The sequence below is a fragment of the Callospermophilus lateralis genome, chromosome 3, assembly GCF_048772815.1.
Source record: "Callospermophilus lateralis isolate mCalLat2 chromosome 3, mCalLat2.hap1, whole genome shotgun sequence".
Lineage (NCBI taxonomy): Eukaryota > Metazoa > Chordata > Mammalia > Rodentia > Sciuridae > Callospermophilus > Callospermophilus lateralis.
Genome location: NC_135307.1, coordinates 78,141,751 through 78,164,789, shown reverse-complemented (window position 1 = coordinate 78,164,789; position 23,039 = coordinate 78,141,751). Strand labels below are relative to the sequence as shown.

The 23,039-nt window shown below is 35.6% G+C and overlaps 2 protein-coding genes across 2 annotated transcripts; both read left to right on the top strand.

Annotated features, from left to right (window-relative positions):
* The first annotated feature begins 1,920 nt into the window (after positions 1-1,920).
* Positions 1,921-2,862, top strand: LOC143394667 (olfactory receptor 4M1). Its single transcript, XM_076849331.2, has one exon. It carries the CDS (start codon positions 1,921-1,923, stop codon positions 2,860-2,862), a length of 942 nt encoding a protein of 313 aa, XP_076705446.2.
* Positions 2,863-21,390: 18,528 nt separating this feature from the next.
* On the top strand, positions 21,391-22,317 carry LOC143393896 (olfactory receptor 4N4C). Its single transcript, XM_076848393.1, has one exon. It carries the CDS (start codon positions 21,391-21,393, stop codon positions 22,315-22,317), a length of 927 nt encoding a protein of 308 aa, XP_076704508.1.
* The last annotated feature ends 722 nt before the right edge of the window (positions 22,318-23,039 follow it).

The window sequence follows — 23,039 nt, the reverse complement described above, 5'->3', positions numbered from 1 at the left end:
TTGTCCCAAAATAAAATTAAAAAGTTTGGGGTATAGCTCAGTGGTACAGCACTTGCCTAGAATGTGGAGCACCAGGGGTTTGAAAGAAACAAAAATGAAAACAAAACAAAATAAAAAGAGCAAATAACCTAACCACTTCATCTGTTTACATAATATCAAAATATCCAAATGAACCAAATAATCATAATGTGCCAAATGCTCCATGTGGATATTTTCTTAATGATATGAAACTCTTAATTTACTCATCAATGGATGTAAATGAGTATCCCGTGAATTTGCAACCATATCTTTGCCCTGTTGTTACTTACAAAGCCTATGGAAAGCTTTCTCCAGATAGTAAAGTTAAAGTAATGTTTTCTGGAATCTACAAACTATGTCATTGCAGACAGTCAAGTTTTTAAGAAGGTGAAGGGTTGAAAACCGGAGGCATTATTTTTCTTTTTATCAAAATCCTTCTAAACTGAATTTTAAATGTCCTTATCTCATTCAACATGATTGTCTCTCTCAGGTCCATACTGGGCAATTCACTAGCATGGGAACACTTGCTTCTTTGCTAAATAGTCTCACAATACTGGGCTTTCAGAGTGCTTTCATTTTCCTCTCTCATTTCTTGCTATCAGATTCCTGGAAAATACTGGTGTTTTCTTGGTGTGTCTACTTTAATTAAGTCTCTCATCATCATAACAAAGTTCTTATACAGCATATTGAAAGTGATATATTTATGTTCATTAAAATTATGTACAAATTGAATCAGTAGGTTCCAAGGGAGAAACACTGGGCTTTTTTAGTTGATAGTATGCATAGTGTCTGTAAATACTTGTTATATATATATATTTGTTTTTATAAAACCTTATCTTTTTCATATTTTCTGTTTGTTTTTTGTTTTTGTTTTTGTTTTTGATTTAAGAAACACTGAGACAGTATTATAAGTCATCACATCAGGAAAACAGAAGCAATGTTCTAGTATTGACTGTTGGTTGCAAGAAATATTTGCTTTGGAGTGGCAGTTTTGAACATTATTTAAAAGGGAAATTGTATTTGGATAGAGAATGATTATCTCATTTTTATTTGATGGGGTTTCTTCTACATAAAGAGTCAAATTCAATATTGGACCTTACGCAGAAATCTAAATGTAATCTTTTCCCCACTTTTTCCTTAAAATGGCAAAGTGGATCATTATAGTAAAATATGCTTTGTTGATGAGCATAGTTATTTTTCAGATGACTATACCTTCCTCCTGCCTTTCTAAGACAGTGGATAAACTTCAAGATCAGTGTATTAGTGGGTACTGAAGATCTGGTCACAGTCAGAAAGATTTTCATACAGACAACCTGGATTACTGTCGATGGTGGCTGTTTACCTATTGGCAAGAATTAAACTGAAAGTTTTTGTTATTTAATACACATGAAGCCCTAGGGTCACTGTTATTAAATATGGATAGATCAGTGTAGGTGATGTTATAACACAAGGTTAAGTTTTCAAATTGGCAAGTTTTCCCAACAAAAAGAATCTAGAAATAGGCTGCATTTCTAATTACCAGTCTAAAATTTGGCTAAACTCAGAAAAATTGCACATATTACCTATCAATGTAAATATTTGGAGGAAGGATTACTTCTGACTTTCAAAAAAAAATGGATTTTATAGAATGGAAGAGGTGATTGGCTTTCAGACATTTGATACACTACATATGGTTCAATGTTTCTAATGTATAAGGTTGTCATTTACTTCTCCCTATCTTGGTTTTTCAAGTACAAAACAGGGTAAGCAAATCTATTCGTATCCTAATGCAATCTCAACAACAGCAAATAGAGGAAAATCTTTGGAAACAGTGATATAATTCTAGTTAAATGTTATTTGGAGTAATTATCATTTCTTTATTTTTCATAGCCATATTATGGGGAAAAAAACCTAATTGAAGAAATGGAAACTGCAAATTACACCAGGGTGACAGAATTTGTTCTCACTGGCCTATCCCAGACTCGGGAGGTACAACTAATCCTCTTTTTTATATTTCTATCCTTCTATTTATTCATCCTTCCAGGGAATATTCTTATCATTTGCACCATCAGACTTGATCCCCATCTGACTTCTCCTATGTATTTCTTGTTGGCTAACCTGGCCTTCCTTGACATTTGGTATTCCTCTGTCACAGCCCCTAAAATGCTTGTGGACTTCTTTGTGGAAAGAAAGACAATTTCCTTTGGTGGGTGCATTACTCAGCTCTTCTTCTTGCACTTTGTTGGAGCCTCAGAGATGTTCCTGCTCACAGTGATGGCCTTTGACCGCTATGCGGCTATCTGCCGCCCTCTCCACTACGCTACCATCATGAATAGACGTCTCTGCTGTATCCTGGTGGCTGTCTCCTGGATGGGGGGCTTTGTCCATTCTATAATACAGGTGGCTCTCCTTGTTCGACTTCCCTTCTGTGGGCCCAATGAGTTGGACAGCTACTTCTGTGACATCACACAGGTTGTCCGGATTGCCTGTGCCAACACCTTCCCAGAAGAGTTGGTGATGATCTTCAGCAGCGGTCTGATCTCCGTGGTGTGTTTCATTGCTCTGTTAATGTCCTATGCCTTCCTTCTGGTTATGCTCAAGAAGCACTCAGGCTCAGGTGAGAGTACCAACAGGGCCGTGTCCACCTGCTATTCCCACATCACCATCGTGGTGCTAATGTTTGGACCAAGCATCTACATTTACGCTCGTCCCTTTGACTCATTTTCCCTAGATAAAGTAGTGTCTGTGTTCCATACTGTAATATTCCCTTTACTTAATCCCATCATATACACATTGCGAAACAAAGAAGTAAAGACAGCCATGAGGAAGTTGGTCAACAGATATATTTTATGTAAAGAGAAGTGAAATATAAATGACATATTTTCCAATCCTTCTGAGGATCATTGAGCTAGAGTAGGAGGCATTTGCAGTGGTAATAATGCTGTTTTACTTCCTCATTTTACCTGAGTTTTTCTCATTATTATTTTCTTCTGTTTTTCTTTATGACGGTGGGGAAAAAAAGGTATTAAAATGGAAACAAGTTTACTTACATGCACTCTGAAGTATCTGGCAGATCATTATTAGAATTTGAGATACAATAATGGTCTTCCCAAACACATGTTTTCACTAATGGTTCATTGACCAACTACCCTAGAGAGACTCAGGCTGTGAGGAGAATGTGGGTTGAGAAATAATGAAACAAATAAGACCTTGGAGGCACATCAACCATGAATATGAAGAAGTGGCCAGCACATGAATATGACTAACTTCATGGTACCAAATTAAAATTGTCATATTTTAATCTTGGCCCAGTAGGAATATTTTGTAAACCATCCTCCTGCGTGTGGAAAGCAGATTTTCTACTTTGTTATCTCTTGCTCTTCCCAGAGTTCACAGAAACTGAGGATTCATTTATACAAACCGTCTCAACTTTCAGGTGGTAGCCATTAAGTGTTTCTGACAAACTCAAGATTTTACCTCATTATGGAAAAAATTTTATGAATTCAAAACAGAATAGCATTTGGTTAAGTCTCCTCTCCTTTCACCTGGAGCCTCCAGTCAACTGGCAGTTCTTATAGCAAGTCTCTACTTAACATCCTTCAGAGTGAACACAGGTTCTTTGTTGATTGAGCTCAATAGACATCTGTGTGATTTAAAATAAAAAAAGTAATATTCTTTGACACTTCTGTTTGTTTTCTATATTTGCTAATTCTGTCTCCTGTGTTCATTTGTCAGCTCTATAAGCCATTTTTTTTTTATTGCACATGGAACATACCTACCTCATGTATTGAGTCCCGTGCTCTACTAGTGAATTATTTACTGGGGATTGATTTCCTGTTCCCTGACACTAAGAACTCAGTTACTGACCATGCTTCAGAAGATAAAAGATAGATTAGAGCATTTGAGTTCATAGAATATGTTTAATTCCTTAAACTGAAGTTTCAAATTCAAAGCTAGAGTCTTTTTATAAAGTGACAGGAGCACTTTGTATGAAGTGAACTAAAGTCTTTTACTTTATATGATGATGTAATATGACTAGGCTTTGAGGAAATAGATTCCTGCCAACGTCACAAATAAATAAATGTGAATGATATCCCAGAATTGCTGTTTATCTACAGAGATCATCTTCTTAATTGAGGAGGTAATCAGATGCAGTGTGACATAGGTACACAAAATGGAATGTTGGTACATAAAGCTTGTTTGCTTAGGGAGTTTTTCCTTATGATGACCTTTTATCTTCAGTGCTACATGATGGTTTTTTTAGGAATCCAAAGGCACAGATTGGAGTTATAATTCTTAATTTGGCTTCTCATCACCTGGAAATGAATAAAAGTAAACTTCTTTAATGCTATGCAATCGAACATTAAAAATGCAAAATACAAAATACAAAAGATATGCATATATACAATAAAAGGATGAGTTATGTATGTTTCTAGAATTTCACAATACGTTATTGTCATTTCTTTATATCTGAAACAGCCAGAACTTCTATTCATCTTGAAACTTATGCTTCATCTTACTAGGTTTAATATTCCTGAGAAAGAGACTACTGACTTACTATGCTTTCCAAACCTCAGTATAATGTTACTGCTAGAAGATACTTGTTGAAGTTATTAAAGGTTTATAGTAATAAACAGTAAAGGACAATAGTATGGTGAATAATTGCTTACTTAGAAATACTATCTGAAATTAGAAACTAGTCTTGACAGGGATGGGGGAAACTTTTGCAAACAACTCAGCAGTGAGCTAGTAGACGTGGAAGACATGATTGGCAAAGGAGCATTTTTGCTATCATGTCAGGGTCATTTGGCCAAGTTAGAAACATTTTTGGTGGTCACAATAAGGGACAGACATTGAAACCTTGTACTGCTAAATATTTTACAAGGCACAGGACAGACCCTCCCACTCAAAGAAGCATTTGGCTCCAAATGTCAATAGTACCAAGAGTGGGAAAGTCCTACTTAAAAAATTAGCAGGGATAAGGTAGTATACTGTAGCAGAATAGTTATCAAACAATCTTACATACAATCTTATATATAATGCTGTCTCCAAATAACACAGTAATCTTAGCCGTGAAATGACAAATTTGTCAGTTGACATCTTTTCCCCACATAACTCTTTCTTTTTTTCTCTAGATTTGTTTTAAATGTTTTAAATATTCTTCTTCTTCTTTTGTCTTTCAGTCACTTTCTTCTAAAAGTGCTTTGAGTTTCTATTTCTAAATTATCAATATCTAGACTGAGTCAACTAATAATTTTAGCTCAAGATTGTTATTTTCCTTTCAATTATACTGACTTGTGTGAATTTTGGAACCCAAGTTCCCATTCATCTCATGTTTTAATTTTGGAAATCTTAATTTTTAAGGAGATAGATTTTACTATTATGTTCAATATAAAAGCTTTAGTATCCAAATAAACTATAGTTCCATTTTGTTTAAAATTACCAAACTAATATATATTAATTAAAAGTTCAAAATGTATGATCATATAAAGAAAAGCAGGAATATCACTGGCAGTCTTTGTATTTCCCTTTCAGAGATTTAGGGTTTTCCCTTGATAAGGTTTACAAAGTTTCACTCACCCAGCTCCACTGGAAGCAGGCCAGTTAGCCTATCATGCTTTTCTCCCTAAGCTAATTAATATCATTAAGTAAATGAAAGTGGGGGTGAAACAAAAGCTACAAACTTCTCTAGACAAGTAAGTGTAATCTTTAGTTTTTATATCCAGAAAAATTGTTGTTTAAATAAAAATGTCTAAAATAGTTTTATATATGCAACAAAAATCTAGGAATGCTGTTTCAAAGAAGTCTCTTGAAGAAATTACCAGGGAAGAAATTTTGGCTAACGATGGGAAGACTACAAAACTAGGCTAAAAGGCTGGGTATTGAATATTAAATATATTATATTAAGTACAATGTTATGTCTATGAAGCTACATTAAACTACAAGCCTAAGACTGAAACTAATGTAGCGATTTGCAAGGCAGAGAGAAAGAGAACACTGTGACAATGTGGAAACCAGAAAACTGTATGCCATTTCCACCCAGTGGCATGTCACAGTTACTGAACCTCTTATTATAAACAAATACATATACTGGAGAAGCATCTTTGGAAATATCTTGATAAGTTATCAAAATTAACTGAACTGCCCAAATTACATAGAATATTTAGAGTCTAAAAATCAAATAAAATTAGGAATTCAGAGAAATGAATAGAAATAACTGTTCAGTAGTTTATTTCTCTAAAGATTTGCATTCTTTTCTTCAAGGCCAGAAGTATATGTGGTGGGGGTAGAGATGTGTGGGAGACAAAGCCCAGGACTCACCCAGTGATATATTCCACAACTAGCAGAGGTCTCCAAAGATATATTTTCAGGCTAGTAGTAAAATAGTTCTTTCAAAAGCCAATAGTTCCTTACAAACCCAAGAGCTACAGAAGAGAAAAAAGATTTTATGAACTATCTAGATATTCATAGAATTTCTTCTTTATATAGTTTAAATATTATTTTTTAAAAAATATTTTTAATGTATATATAGTTTTAGTTGTAGATGGACTCAATACCTTTAATTAATTAATTAATTAATTTTAATGTGGTGCTGAGAATCAAATTCAGTGCCTCCCATGTGCTAGGCAAGCACTCTACTACTGAGCCACAACCCCAGCCCTAAAATGTTATAGTTTTACCACATTAGATATCAGAGTTGATTATTCTAGACTAATTTTTCTTATATATTCACTTTATTTCAGGAAATGTAATACTTAGTTTTAAATATTTTCTTTTACAACTATAAGACTGCTTTTATCTGATATAGATTAACAGAAAGAAAAGAAGAAGAAAAAATTAGAGTCTCCTGCCAGAATTCAAGGCTAATTAAAAAGCTACAGTAACCAAGAGAACATGGGATTGATGCAAAGATGAATATATAAAAAGGTGGAACCAAATAAAATGTGCAGACTCAGACTCACCAAGTGATAAATTTATTTATTTATTTTTAAAGAGAGAGAGAGAGAGAGAGAGAGAGAGAGAGAGAATTTTAATATTTATTTTTTAGTTCTCGGCGGACACAACATCTTTGTTTGTATGTCGTGCTGAGGATCGAACCCAGGCTGCACGCATGCCAAAGGCGAGCGCGCTACAACTTGAGCCACATCCCCAGCCCGATAAATTAATTTTTGATAAACACAGCCATGGTATTACGTGACATAGGGAAGTTTTTAAAAGGATGCCAGAACACTGAAAATTTATTTGGAAAATAATGAACTTGAACCACTTCTTCAATGCCTATGCAAAAAATTGATTTGAGTTGGATCATACACCCAAATATAATAGCCAGAAATACAAAGTTCCTAGAAGAAAACCGAAGAATATGTTTGCTTACAAAATTGGGATAATTAACGATTTCTTTAACATCCTGAAAACAGCTATAATCATAAAAAGTAATAAAATAAACCTCAAAAATTAAAAATTACTGATATTAATTGTCACTTGTGAAATTAATAAGCAATTCAACACACTAGAAGGGAAATCTGGACTTTCTTTTCCTTTTTATTTCATTTTTCTTTTCCTTTTTATTTATTTGTTTATTTATTTATCTATCTATCTATTTATTTATTTATTTATGGTGGTGTTAGGGATTGAAGTCCGGACCTCACATAAGTTAGACAAATGTTCTGCCACTAAGCAGCACCCCCTAGCCCCTGAACTTTCTAAATGTCTGTCTCTGTCTCTCTCCCAAGTTTAAAAATATAGGCAAAAGTTTGGAATTGACAGACACTTCAGAAAAGACAGCATGTAAATGAATGGTAAGCTCATGAAAGTAAGATTAATCATCAGAGAAATGTTCCACAACACATGATTGGGCATTCAGGCTTAGCACTTTTTCACTACTCTGCACAACAGGCTGAAGTTTGCTTCAGCAATCCTGGGAGTCGAAAAGGAAGTGGTTTATCAAGAGCCTCTATAGATGAGCCCATTCTGAAGTCTAGATGCTTTCATATAGATGGCTTAAATACCTCATTGCTTATCAGTCTTGCATGGTTAGTGGATCAGACTCATTCAACAGCATTCTCATCTCCTCTGGACTTCCTAGAAATTGATGCTTCAAATTACTGAGATTTGAAACAATTTCAGGTGCTCTGTCCCTGACCTCGGAGGCTATATAAGCTCCAGGTACTCACTTCCAGGCACTTGACACTCTAGATTACATGGAATGTATGAAAAGCCTCAGCTTTTCAAGCTCCACAATTTTAGATCTGGAACCTGTGGTAACATCTGACAAAATCAACTACTGACAAAATTGGCATAATGCAGGAGTGTGAAAGTTTGTAATCTAAGGTGCAGGCCCTTTTTGCTTCACCAATTTAAAAAAAGTACACAGGATTTATTTTAATCAAGTATGGTAAGACACACAGTTATGGAATTGACTATCATAAGAGAAGTTTTTATATTCACAAATCCTAGAAACAGAGGGTATGGCACATCACACTGGGAGATATGTGGGGAAGCACCATGGCTGGGTTGGTGACAATGTGAGAGGAGAAAAAATTGGACAAGAGCCTTTGTCATAGTTTCCATGGGAAAAAAAAATGGATGAGGCAGGGTGAATATGTTTAAGATTAGTAAGCTTTAATAAATTCAGAGGGCCCTGAAGCATAGAGCTATCCCTAGCTGATTGATACATGGCCGTGGGGTGATCACAGCAGGGGGATAGTGATATGGGATGTATTAGCCCTTTGAGTGCTTGATAAAATAAGTGATTGGAAAATGGGTTTTGGATTAATTGCAGATGAGGCCTTCACTATCTTCAAGAATTGCCTTCATGGAAGGGCAGAAGGACAGTTTCTCCAGTGTTAAGGAGGTCAAAATTTTCAAGTTATCAGAAAGGCAGAAAATAAAAAGTCACGATTAATGCAAAACATCAGATGTTGGTGAGGTAGTAGAATAATTTGAACACACATACATTGCTATTCAGAACTTTAAGTGGTTAACCACTTTGGAAAACCAAGTGGAAGTTTCAAGTAATTTCAGGCAGACATAAGGATACTCCTGTTTTATGACCCAAATTTTGTAAGAATTTAGTAAAGACAAGTGAAAACACATCTACAAAATGACTCATATGAACATGCTCCCAGAAACCTTATTTATAGCCTGAGATTTGAAATAGCCCAAATGTCCATAAACTGATTTTAAAAAATCTATTTTAAAAACCAAATTTGGAGCATAGTATGGTGGCACATGCCTGTAATCCCAGTGGTTCTGGAGGTTGAAGCAGGAGGATCACAAGTTCAAAGCCAGCCTCAGCAACAGCAAGACACTAAGCAACTCAGTGAGACCCTGTCTCTAAATAAAATACAAAGTAGGGCTGGGGATATGGCTCAGTGGTTGGGGGCCCCTGAGTTCAATCCCTGGAACCCTCCTCCCTCACAAAATGTGGGCTATATACATGCAATGGAACTTTATTCAGCATAAAAAGTAATAACTGGAACTGAAGACTGAGGAGCAGAGAGATTTAGGTGGCAACATTCAACCCCTCTTCAGCCCAGAAATGAAGCAGTGAAAGAAAGCTAATCAGAGAGGCAGGTAACAGATTAAATGCTCTAAAACTTAATATTAGATAGTTTGGTTACCAAAGCAGAAAATAAGGACAGAATGACTTGATTGCAAACCCTCACCAGGGTGGAGTTAGGGGGAAGGGGTAATAGAGAGAAAGAGAGAGAGTAAAAGCCCATAAGCTTAACTTACTTAACAATAGCTGGAAAGAAAACCAGACCAAGTTCAAATAGGATAGGAATAGCAAAGATAGTGAGGTAAATTAAGCAGATTAACCCAAATTGTGGACTGAACATTGCACTGATTATGGCAGCCATTTTGTAGAGTCCACAGCTAGCCATCTTCCCTGGAAGAAATTAAATATACACAGTTTCTCCCTACATTCAGATAGCCACAAATAAAACCAGAGGGAATACCTCTGATATGGTTTGTTTTAGTAATCTGTCTAGAAGATCACTGTTTTTTGCAAGTTACTGAACAAACACCGCCATCCCCCTGCCCCGCCAACATGGAAAGGAGAGTGGTGTGGAGTTTATTGGAGAGCTTATCACTTCTAGAGGGTGCTACTCCCAGCCAAGGTTTTCATGCAGTCTTTGCAGGAGCCCAGGCAAAGACAGGTCAACTGACATCTTACACCCATCATGGCGATTTGTAAAATCTCAGTGAGCTGCACCAGCCATGACAGAAGCTTCTGTGCCACAGTCCACAGACAGCCTCCAACTTCAGGACCCACAGTTTCCAGCAGCCACCAAGGGCTTAGGTAGTAGTGCTCTAAAAATTAACCAGCAGAGGGAAGTAGCACCAGCGATTCATAACCATAGATAGTAGGATCTCTAATGCGGGAGAGCCACTGACTGTAAATCCCAAAGAGATAGTACCTCAGTGATTTATATCAGCCACAGGGGAGGCTTCTGCACCACAGACTACCCACACAGAGTCCACAATCACAAGTCCTGCACGTGCAGGTAGTCACCAGGCTCTATACCATTTTAAAGAAGGCTCCACAGAGGGCTGCAGGTAAACAGTATCCTGCAGCAGTTTGACAGCCTTAAGCCCTGTATTCATATAAAGGAGTCAGCAGATATACTATAGCACTCTCAAAGTATGAAGGCTCAAGTCTCTGTGCTGATGAGCAAGAACTGGCTGGTGAGAAATCCATAGCAATCAGGGATGTATCTCCTGTAGCCCAGTAATCCTTGGAGGATCCAAAACTGAAGAGTGGAGGGCAAGTTGTAAAGGACCCAAGTTCTGGTTGAGATCCTAATCAAGAAGATTCAATGAGAAAAATTTCCACTTTGTCATGGATTATTATAAATAGCTGTAATATCATTTATGAATTTTTATATATTACTCTTTTTGATTGGTAGTTGTTCCCCTATTTAATATTGTATCCTCAAATCATCAGATTCTAATATTTTAAAGCATTAACTGAAATAATTCTATCTCTGCTTTCCTAGCTCAGATTTACACTTGATCCTCTTAGCCTCACTTTTCCCTCATTCATTACCTGCTACTGCCACAAACCTCTTTTTTCACCTTTGTTTTCTTCTTTTTATCTTGGTTTGGTTTGTATCATTCTTTTCTATTTTCTTTCCTTGGCCATTTTTTTTTGTCCTCCACTTTTTAGTTCCTATTTAAAGTAAAAGTAATTTTACTACCTTTAATAACTTCTCAACCTATTCCAGGACATTACTAAAATTTTATACCTGGATTAGAGGAAGTGTGGCAAACATTTTCAACAATTTTTACTTTATCAGTATGTAGATTTGCTCTAAAATTATTGTATTAATAGGGCTTAGTGTCTGTCTTCTCTTCAAGTGATGATGATACTGGGAACACCAGAGGACACACATTTAGTGAAAGTATCAGTACCTGGATATTTGCTCAGCCCAGGGCTCTTCAGGGAAAGAAGCTCACTAAATAGTCACTTGAATAAAAGAAGAAGCAATGCTAATCCTATCAAGACATAGAAACAAAATGAAAAAGCTAGAGAAAAAAATACCCAAACAGCTCACAACACTTCAACAGTGGAGGACATGTTGGAGAAAGAATTCAGAAAATTCATACTTAAAATAACTAAGGAACTCAGAGAAGATTTAAAGAATAAACTTAGAAAGAAAATACAGGAAGTAAAAGATCATTTCAATAATGAGAGATTCTGTAAAAAAGAACTGAACAGAAATCCTGGAAATGAAAGATACAATAAGTCACATTAAAACATCAGAGAAAAGCATCACCAATAAATTAGATCATTTTGAAGACAGATTCTCAGGCTTAGAAGACAAAGTATATAGTTTTGAAAATAAAGTTGGCAATAAAGAAAATATGTTAAAAGACCATGATGAGGATATTAAAAACAAAACAAAACAAAACTGGAATAACACTGAGACCAAATATAAGAATCACTGGCACAGATGAAAGCACTAAAATACAAACTAATGGAATTCACAATCTTTTTAATGAAATACTATCAGAAAAATTTCCAAAACTTAGGGTTGACATGGATATCCAAGTACATTTAGAACACCAAATAGGCAAGATCAATAAAGATTCCTCTAAGACACATTAGTGAAAATAAAATGCCTAATATGCAGAAGGAGAATAGAATTTTAAAAGTAACAAGAGCAAAACAGAAGGCTACATTTAGAGGTAAGTCAATTCTCATTTAAACTGATTTCTCAACCCAGACCATAAAAGTCAGAACTTGGAATAATATGTACCAAGCCCTGTAAGAAAATGGGTGCCAACAAAGATTACTATATCCAGCAAAACAATCCTTCAGAATTGAAGATGAAATAAAAACCCTCTGTGATAAATTGAAATTAAAAGAATTTGTAACCACTAAGCCTGAACCAAAAACATACCCAATGAAGTATTTCATGCAGAGAAAATAAAAAAGGAGGGGACCTGTAGGGATTAATCTCACTATAATATTAGTAAATTAAAAGAAAATCAAATCTGAATTAAACATTAGAAAAAAATCAAAATGGCAGAAAATGAAAATCATCTTTCTGTAAGTTGACTTACCTAAGGATCTAAACAGACATTTCTCCAAGGGAGATATGCACATGTTCAGTAAGTATATAAAAAATGCTCACCCTCTGTTTTAGTCAGCTTCTTCACTGTTGTGACTTAAAGACCCAACCAGAATAATTGTGGAGGGGGAAACTTTATTTTAGGGCTCACAGTTTCAGAGGTCTCAGTCCCTAGAGAGTTGGCTTTATTCCTCGGGGCTAGAGGTGAGGCTCAAAACCATGGTGGAAGAGTGTGGTGGAGGGAAGCAGCCTACATGATGATCAGATAGCAGAAAGAGAGACTCCATTTGCCAGATAAAAATATATACTCAGAGCCACACCCCCAATGTCCCACCTCCTCCAGCCACAACCCACAAGCCTTCAGTTACCCCTCAATTAATCCCATCAGGTGATTGATTCATTGATTGAGTTGAGAATATTTGGGAGGAATGGTTAAGAGTGTGAGTTTTCTTTTTGGGACAATGATAATATTCTCAAATTGAGTGTAGTGATAGATATAGAACTCCATGAATATACCAAATACTATTAGGTTTTATACTTCAAATGTATGAATAAAACTTAAAAACTTAAAAAACTAAAAATAAAAAAATATCTCTTTATAATAACACTGAATGTAAATGGTCTAAATTCTCCAATCAAAAGACATAGGTTGGCCGATTGCGTTAAAAATCAAGACCCAACCACATGGTGTTTGCAAGACTCACTTGATAGGCAAAGACAGTTGCAAGCTGTGGTGAAAGGATGGGGGTATGTCATGCAAATAAAGAACAAAAGTAAGCAGGGTTAGCTACTGTAATATGAGCTGAATTGGACTTCAAGCCAAAATTAATCAAAAGATAAGAGGTTATATCATATTGGTTAAAGGAATCGACCAAAAAGAAGATATAATTATCATATATATTTATGCCCCAAACATAAGCACATAAAAAACGAAGAACAAATAAAGAAAAAGCAACAACAGCAAAACCCTTTTTAATATAAAGAATCAAATAGACCCTAATACAATAATACCAGGTGATTTCAACATACCTCTCACCATGACATAGGTCATCTAGACATAAACTAAGTAAAGACTCTTCAGAATTTAAAAGAACATTAATCAAATTGACCAAACAGATGTCTCCAGTGGAGATCCCTCAAAATAGTATGAATGGAACCACCATATAACCCAGCTATTCTATCCTTTGCTATTTATCCAAAAGAACTAAAATCAGCATAGTATAGGAATACAGGCACTTCATGGATAGCAGTGCAATTCACAATACTCAAGTTTTGAAACTAGCCAAGATACCTATCAACAGACGAATGGATAAAGAAAATGTGGTATATATACATAATGGAGTTTCACTCCGCGGTAAAGAAGAATGAACTTATGGCATAAGCTGGTAAATGGAGGAAAATGGAGAATATCATGCTAGGTGAAACAAGCAGACCCAGAAAAGCAAGGGTTGAACCTTTTTCTCTTATAAGCAGAAGCTAGACTAAAATAAGGGAAAACAAAGGGTGGGGGAATCTGATGAAAACCAGAAGAGAACTCAGTGGAATAAAGGAAAAAGACTGAGGGGACAGGAGAAGGGATGTAAAAAGAGAGATGTGAAAAGGGAGAAAGATGGAATAAAACTGATCCAAACTATCCTCTGTACACATATGAATATGCCACAGTAAATTTTACCCTCATTCATACACACACACACACACACACACACACACACACACACACATATGGGAAAAGGTAATATATATATATATATATATATATATATATATATATATATATTATACTGATTTAAAAAATACTATAAATAAATAGAAGAAAGACCAGTAAAGTAGAGCAAAGGGAACAGGGGAGGGTGGAGGGGAGAGAAAGGGGAAGTACTGGGAACTGAATTAAAGCAAATTATATTGTATGCTCGTATAATTATGCCAAAACAAATCCCAATATTATGTATAACTATAATGTGCCCATAAAAAAATATCTTGAGTTATTCCTGTTTCTAAAACTTTCATATTTAGTCCATTAATATGACTCACTGACTGTCTCCAAAATTTATTCTTGCCCTGATTTTTCCTCTCTTTCTTCTTGTACCCCTTAACCTAACCGATCATCATGATCTCCTTGTTTGTGGTATTCAAAAACCAGTTCCTTGACTCTATTCTTCGCATGGTTACCAGAATAATATTTTAAACATGTAAATTAGCTAAAGGAATGCCTTTGCTTATCACATTTCACAAAGAATAATGGCAAACTGCCTTCTGGTCTATATGTGGCCCTCCTTCTATATCTTGCTTTATACTTAAACCCATTTGTCCACTCCTGTCTTACCACACAGGCCTCCTTTCTGCTTTTAATGCACTGTCACTTTCTGCTTCATGGCCTTTTACCAGCCATAGTAAAACATCCTTTGGATCTTCACAGAGTTGGCTTGTTCCAGTCATTTAGCTCTCCATAAATGTTACCTCCTCAGAGATGCCCAGGCCTGGCCAGCTCACCTTAAAGAGCAGTCACTTTGCAATATAATTCCATTATTGCTCTTAAATTTTATCACAGCACTTATTACAATTGCATGTTTTCTCTCTGGTGTGTTTGCTTATGTTTGTAACCCTTCCCACCAGGAACAAGACCATTCTTGCCTTGTTCAATCTTGCAGTGTTGACACTATCATACAGCCTGATTCTTAGTTTTAGTTTCTAAAATAATCTGATAAATCTTTCCCAACAGAAATAACAAGCCTCAATACTGTAGATTGATGTAGATTATGAGACTAATTTCATTTTAAGGAATATGGTATTAGGCTGGGCACAGTGGCTTCTGCTTGTGATCACAGAGACTTAAGAAACTTTCCAAGGGGGAGGATTACAAGTTCAAAGCCAGCCTCAGCAAATTAGTGAGGTCTAAGAAACTCAGTGAGATCTTGTCTCAAAATAAAAAATAAAAAGGGCCAGGGATGTGGCTTAGTGATTAAATGGGCCTGGGTTCAATCTTCTGTATGGGTGTGGGGAAGAATTTGCTATTAAATAGTATGGTTTCTGATTATATTTAGAATTATGAAGAAAAATCACATTTAAAAAGTCTTTGGTGCCAAGAAAGACTCTAATGTACTCCAAGATGAAATATTTCTTCATTCATCTTAATTTTTTTCTGTTTTTTTCCCTAAATACACAATGTTCTTTCATTTTCGAGTTTATTTTATATAATATATATATATATATATATATATATATATATATATATATATATATATATATTACCCTATTAACTTGTAGGGTGTTTTTTTATTAGTTGTTCAAAACATTACATAGCTCTTGACATATCATATTTCATACATTTGATTCAAGTGGGTTATGAACTCCCATTTTTCCCCCATATACAGATTGCAGAATCACATCGGTTACACATCCACGTTTTTACATACTAGTGTCTGTTGTATTCTGCTGTCTTTCCTATCCTCTACTATCCCCCCTCCCCTCCCCTCCCATCTTCTCTCTCTACCCCATCTACTGTACTTCATTTCTCTCCCTATGGAGATTCCTTGGAAAGCTGGGAATGGAACCACCATTTGACCCAGCTATTCCCCTTCTTGGACTATTCCCTAAAGACCTTAAAAGGTCTTTAGAATTGTACTGCTATGAACATAGATGTTCATAGCAGTACAATTCACAATAGCTAGACTGTGGAACCAACCTAGATGCCCTTCAATAGATGAATGGACACAAAAATTGTGGCATTTATACACAATGGAGCACTATTCAGCACTAAAAAATGTCAAAATCATGGCATTTGCAGGGAAATGGATGGCACTAGAGCAGATTATGCTAAGTGAAGCTAGCCAATACCTAAAAAACAAATGCCAAATGTCATCTTTGATATAAGGAGAGCAACTAAGAACAGAGCAGGGAGGGCGAGCATGAGAAGAAGATTAACATTAAACAGGGACGAGAGGTGGGAGGGAAAGGGAGAGAGAAGGGAAATTGCATGGAAATGGAAGGAGACCCTCATCGTTATACAAAATTACATATAAGAGGAGCTGAAGGGAAAGGGGGAAAAATATACTTTATATTTTTCAAGATACACTTTTCTGTATCTCTGTTTTATCTTGTTCACTTTCTATTATTTCCTATTATTAACTTCCATTTGTTCCTGTTCTTTAATTTCCTCTTTTTCTTTATATTTTTATAACTTTGTGAACCATTTTCTTCCTCTCTTCTTCTCTTTTTCCTGTTTTCCAGTCGAATTGGACAAGTTAAAACAAAATGTTTGACTATTTATTTAAAAAATGATGTTTACTATTTTAATTTTTGAAATTAAAAGTGTCTTTAAGAAAAAAACAAATCTACTAAAACTTAAATTATGTTCTTTTATTACATGGTTCTTGATGCTTCTTATGGTTAATAACATTTAATTTAAAAATTAATCATTCCTAATCATTGCTTTTGCAAAGCACGTGAAACACTTATTCATAAAGTGAAAACAGCAAATAGACCCACAATAGGGTCTATTTAAGAAAGCACTTTCCCTGTAGGGATTAGTCTTACAAAATCTAATTCTCTTCTCCAAGAAAGATTATGCTGAGGGAGTCTCTGTGAACAAAATTTATTTTCTGTCTATCTCTTGTCACCAGGAATATGTTGAATCAAGCATACTTACTACTTACTGGGCCACATAACTTCCTTTTTTTAAATATTAACAAGTTCCTATCAATTGTGTAATTTTTCACTCTTTTTAATTGTAATGTAAGAAATAAAATCATCTGTGTTGACTTTATACACACAGAGACCTAACAAAAATTCTTGCCATTCTGTAATTTCTGTCACTGATGGGATGTTGAATTTAGAACTAAGTGACAGAGTAGATCCTTAGCTCATGTATATTTGAGTACTTACGTCTTATATCTCTCTTGTCTCATTCTTTGACTATATCTTGTTGGCATTCTAACAATTCCCTTTGAAAGTCCTCTGCAGGTTTATTAACCTTCAAATTCCCAAGGCACATTCTCTACCACAAATTAGTAGGGTGTTTCAAAGAGTACAAGGCTCTTTGAAAAGAGAGATGTAAGAACAAAGGTAGGAACAATCAGTTATCCCTTCCCTCAGAAGTGGGTGATGTCTGCTGTATGAGAGCACAGTTGGATTGTTAGAGGCAAATGTTCTTGTCACTCTTCATATTTATAAGGATTAAAAAGGGAATAAATGGAAACAGACATTGCAACTCTTCAGGTGGGACATCTTCCACTTGGAACACATAGATAAAAATTATAGCAGAAATAGACTATATGCAATTTGAATTTAATAATATAGCAGCATCTTTTACCTATTCTTGACAATATAGCTCTAGTTCCTCATGATATTTAGAATTATTTTATTGGGGTTACGAAGGCTTTTTAAAAATATCACTTGCCTTGTTATTGTTAACACATACTCATAAATTTGCATTTACTAACTGAAACAAGTGAGGGGATGGGAATTGTAATTAGTGAAGAAAAGCTGGGCTGAGAGTTGCCAAAAATATCTTCATCAACTTCATGATTTTGCAGAAGACTAGCTCTGAGCTGGTCCTCATACTCAGCTGGAATAAGAAGTTGTTCTTTTACAAATGGATCTAGCATACACCAATCTGGGGTTTTGACAATTGGATGAAGTGAAATATCTGTAAAATTTTATTTTGTAATCTCTTAGATTCATGCAGTTACCATTACTCCATGGATTCTCTCCAAAGATAGGGACAGATAACCAGTATCACACATTTTTTTCTTAGAAACTTAAAATGTATATTTTTCCTGGTTTAATTTTGGTTGAATCAGACATGCATATCCTACTTATTAACATCATCCCCATCTGATTAAATTTTCAAATCAACACAGTAAGATGTGAAAAAGCTCAGGCTAAGGAAGATGAGAACTATTCCAATATCTTATGTTTAAAAAATTGCAGGACTAAGAACTTAAACTGAGACAGATGTCCAAACCAGGTTTTTTTCCTATGATGTGCATTTCTTTGCTTAGAAAAAAAAGACATTAAAGAACTGTAGGAACTAATAATTCCATATAATTATGTAGTAAGTTTAGAGCCATCAGCAACATTGTTATCAGTCAAATATTTATGATGTTCTTTAACTATATCTGCATTTCTCAGAACAAACTGAAACCAGTAATTTTATCTGCCAATGAGTTACAAACTACATAGCACATATTAATAGCTGTCATACTCTTATTTTGGAAAGTTTTCTAAACATATTTTTGCTGGTAGTGTGTTTTAATGAGAAATTTCTTTAAAGCATAAAGGTAAATAATCTCATTTTTATTAAAATTAATTACAAAATATCTGTGGGAAGGGGAAAATTAAACAGTGATTACAGTACATTTGAAGGATTCTCTCCAAGTAAAATGATCTAGTACTGAAACAGGAATTAAATGCTTAGTTCATAGAGTAAATGGAGTGAAAGAACTTTATGTTTAAAGTAAGTGAAAGAACTTGCTTCAAAACAATAGTGAGGTTTCTCAGCATTGATGGTAAAGGAAGCATAGGACCTAATAAAGGAGAGATGAGTAGAGAAAAGGAAAGAGTGAAGAATATTGCAAACTAATGGAATATGGAGAAATCAAAAGAAAATAAGGAGAATGAATATAAGTGAGATAGAGCAGGGAGAAACAGCAAGGGGAATAGAGAACAGATAAGAGAGAAAAAGAAGTCAACTCAAAGATAAAATTATAACGAAGAAAGCGAAGAAACATTTGGTGAGAAAGAAGTTAAATATAATAACAGAAACATTTTTAAAATGCAATGAGGAAATACAAAGAAGAAAAGTGGGAGAATTAGTGTCTGTACTGTGGTGGGGATTAAGGCTTCAAATGCCTACTGCATGAACTTTCTACCAACATCCTGGACTCTAGGCATGATCAGTGCCTAGCATAGCCTTTAGATGGCCCTGCTCCATCTCTCATTGTGCCCTTGCACTGCTCCTGCATTACTGGAGTCTATGAATTTTTGTCTCAGCTGGAATGACAATTATGGTGTAGAGATAACAGCAAGCATTCAGGTTTCAAATTTCACTGACAGCGGTTCCTCTCTTAATATAGTTGGAGCAGAAAAACTTGTCTTTGCAGAGATTTCTGTGCTTTTATCTTTCAGGGACTTGCTTCATTTTCCCTAGAGGAAAGTCCACCTTATGAACATACATCTTCAGTCTCTGAATCTGTGATGAGCATGCAGTGAAAATGGCATAGAAAATACACAGAGGGAACACAGGGAACCAAAATGTTAATGGGAATGAGTCACATATGTCAAGGAGTCAATAGGAGAATAGAGGTGGATGGCAGGGAATAAAGCAAGGCACAGTGAGAGAATCTGCAGCACCTAAACTCAGAGACACTTGAAAGTTTCTCCTGTGATCTAAACATACCCTTAATTTTTGAAAGAGTTTGAAATAACCAGTTCGTAATAATGTTGAAGATGAACTCAACTTTAAGATTAAATAGAAAGGGATTTCAAATTTACTTTTCTAATAGTGGGTTTTATGCACAAAAGCACTTTTGAGAAATATATGGCCAATAAATGGCCATAGTAGAAAAAAAAAGAAGAGAAAAAAGGAAATACAAAAATTTCTTTTGGTGGTTCAAAATGTAAATCTTTGTGCTTTGTTTTTCTTTAGGATATGTTTGTGTCTTTAGTGTTGGGAATGTTGTGCATGTTTTTACAAGGATATATGTGTGCCTATTTGATATAAAGTACTTTTATGATTCTCAATTTTGACCATATATGGAAATTTATTAGAATTATATATTAAAGGAGAAGATCTTTGATGTTTTGAATAGATATACCATTGTAAGTATTTTCCTTAATTTCTTAATTTGGGACTTCACTGTTTTTTGTAAAAGAAATTTTCCTGTCTTCTTCTCCCTTTTCACTCTCTCTCCTTTCAGTTAAAGTTAACATACCTTTATTTTCCTCCACTCTATAGTCCATGCTCAATAACATTTTTAAAAACAAATGTGCTAGGTAACTAAAGGCATGTAAAATATTGTTTTTTAAAATCACATTTATATGTATGGAAATTCTTCTTTATTTTTTTATATCAATAGACTACTATGCTTATGCCCTGCAGTGAAAACATTCCTAATTTGGACACCAATGTGTGCATAAACCTCAGATATTATTTTTCTCCAGAGTGACTAAGAGCCTTTTTATTTAGACTAGGTTGATAGATTGACATTCTGTAGAGAAAAAGAAAGTATTTCCAGTAAGTAGAGTTTTCTTTAACCTTTTAGTTAACACTCCTTAGGTATAATTTACATGGAATAAAGGTGCACCAAGTGCTATCTAGTTCAAGAGTTATAGCAAATTAAATTGATATGTGAAACCATTCTTATATAATGTATTTGAGATATAGAACATCTTTTGTCATATAAAAAGTGTTATCATTCCTCATTGATGTCACTCCCTATCCCATTCCCCATTCAAATAAAAACCTGAAGACCTTAATAATTGGGAGCTAAGTGTTTTTTCAATCACAAATATTTTCTTATGCTCATGGAAATCAGTAACAAACCCAAAGCAGTGGTATCCTGGAGTCTCCTATGAGAGAGCCATGGAATAGAAGCACAGGACTGAAGCAGATGACAGGGTGTGGCTTCAGGGCCAAGGTATTGTCAGCTATGAAATATGGCTTCATTAAGGGTAGAAGAGATGTCTTAGGTTATGCAGAGAGGTGGTTTATATAGATGTGGAATAACCCTACTTTTAGTTGAGGAAGAGTTTAATCTAGATGGAAGATATGGAGAATATCTCTCTATTCCCTGATGTTCTACAGGGAGAGAAGATGGAGATAGAAAATGGAACAGTGGTGACTGAATTCATCCTCCTTGGTCTGACCCAGTCTCGAGAGATTCAGCTTCTGGTCTTTGTACTGATCTTAATTTTCTACCTCATCATCCTCCCTGGAAACTTCCTCATCATCCTCACCATCAGGTCAGACCCTGGGCTCTCAGCCCCCCTCTACTTCTTCCTGGGCAACTTGGCCTTCCTGGATGCCTCCTACTCCTTCATTGTGGCTCCCAGGATGCTGGTGGACTTCCTCTCTGAGAAGAAGGTGATCTCCTACAGAGGCTGCATCACCCAGCTCTTCTTCTTGCACTTCCTTGGAGGTGGAGAGGGGCTGCTCCTGGTTGTCATGGCCTTTGACCGCTACATCGCCATCTGCCGGCCTTTGCACTACTCAACAGTCATGAGCCCTAGAGCCTGCTATGTGATGCTGCTGGCTCTGTGGCTGGGAGGCTTTATCCACTCCATTATCCAGGTGGCCCTCATCCTCCGCCTGCCCTTCTGTGGCCCAAACCAGCTGGACAACTTCTTCTGTGATGTGCCACAGGTCATCAAGCTGGCCTGCACTGACACCTTTGTGGTGGAGCTCCTGATGGTCTCCAACAGTGGCCTAATGACCCTGTTGTGCTTCCTGGGCCTTCTGGCCTCCTATGGCGTCATCCTCTGTCACGTTCATAGATCAGCTTCTGAGGGGAAGAGCAAGGCCATGTCCACGTGCACCACTCATGTCATTATTATACTTCTTATGTTTGGGCCTGCAATCTTCATCTACACTCGGCCGTTCAGAGCCTTACCTGCTGACAAAGTGGTTTCTTTCTTCCACACAGTCGTCTTCCCCGTGATGAATCCCATGATTTATACCCTTCGAAACCAGGAAGTAAAAATTTCCATGAAAAAATTATTGGTTCGGCATATAATTTGTTAGTAGATTTTATAATAAGAAATCAAGCTGGGGAATTCTGGCCAGAATTCATGTTTATTTAACAAATATTGTTTCTCATTGGGTACCTCTCATTTTTCAGACACTATTGTAGGCAATGGGGCTCAGAGTTATGCATAATGATGCAATAAACTTGTAATATTTAAAGGATATAAAATAAATCCCTAGGGCATTAAAGTGCAAAGAGTAAGTGTGAGAAATATAGGTGCATTTCACGTGACTTTATGGGTCAACTCCCTGAAATCTCTTAGCTGAGATAAAAGATTTCTTATATTTTAATTGTATGAGTCCATTTTAACATTTCAATAAGAAAATAAACCATCTACAAAAGTTTCCTCTATCAAATAGAAAAATATTATTAAGCATATAGGAAGAGGTTAATACATTGTAATATATGTAATGTCAGGAGCCTGACATCAGAGGGATCCATCTTTTCAAAGTCCATGGTTGTTGGTGCTCTCCACATCATCTGGGCTAAAAATCTAGGAATTATTTTGGACTTTTTTTTCTCTTCTGTCCATTACTGGATGTGATAGCCAAGTTCTTTTACTTCTTTATAACACCTTTCCTATTCTCATTGATTTTAATCTAGTCTGATGCCCTTCTCTCCATTTAGACCATGATAGAAGTCTCTTAATTTCAGATTTTTTTTTTTTTTTTGCATTTCATTTTACCAAAAAATGAATCTTTTCTAAGTCATTGTTAAA

Bases quoted from the DNA above. Each gene is read 5' to 3' on its own strand.
- LOC143394667 (XM_076849331.2), top strand. From the start codon at position 1,921: ATGGAAACTGCAAATTACACCAGGGTGACAGAATTTGTTCTCACTGGC.
- LOC143393896 (XM_076848393.1), top strand. From the start codon at position 21,391: ATGGAGATAGAAAATGGAACAGTGGTGACTGAATTCATCCTCCTTGGT.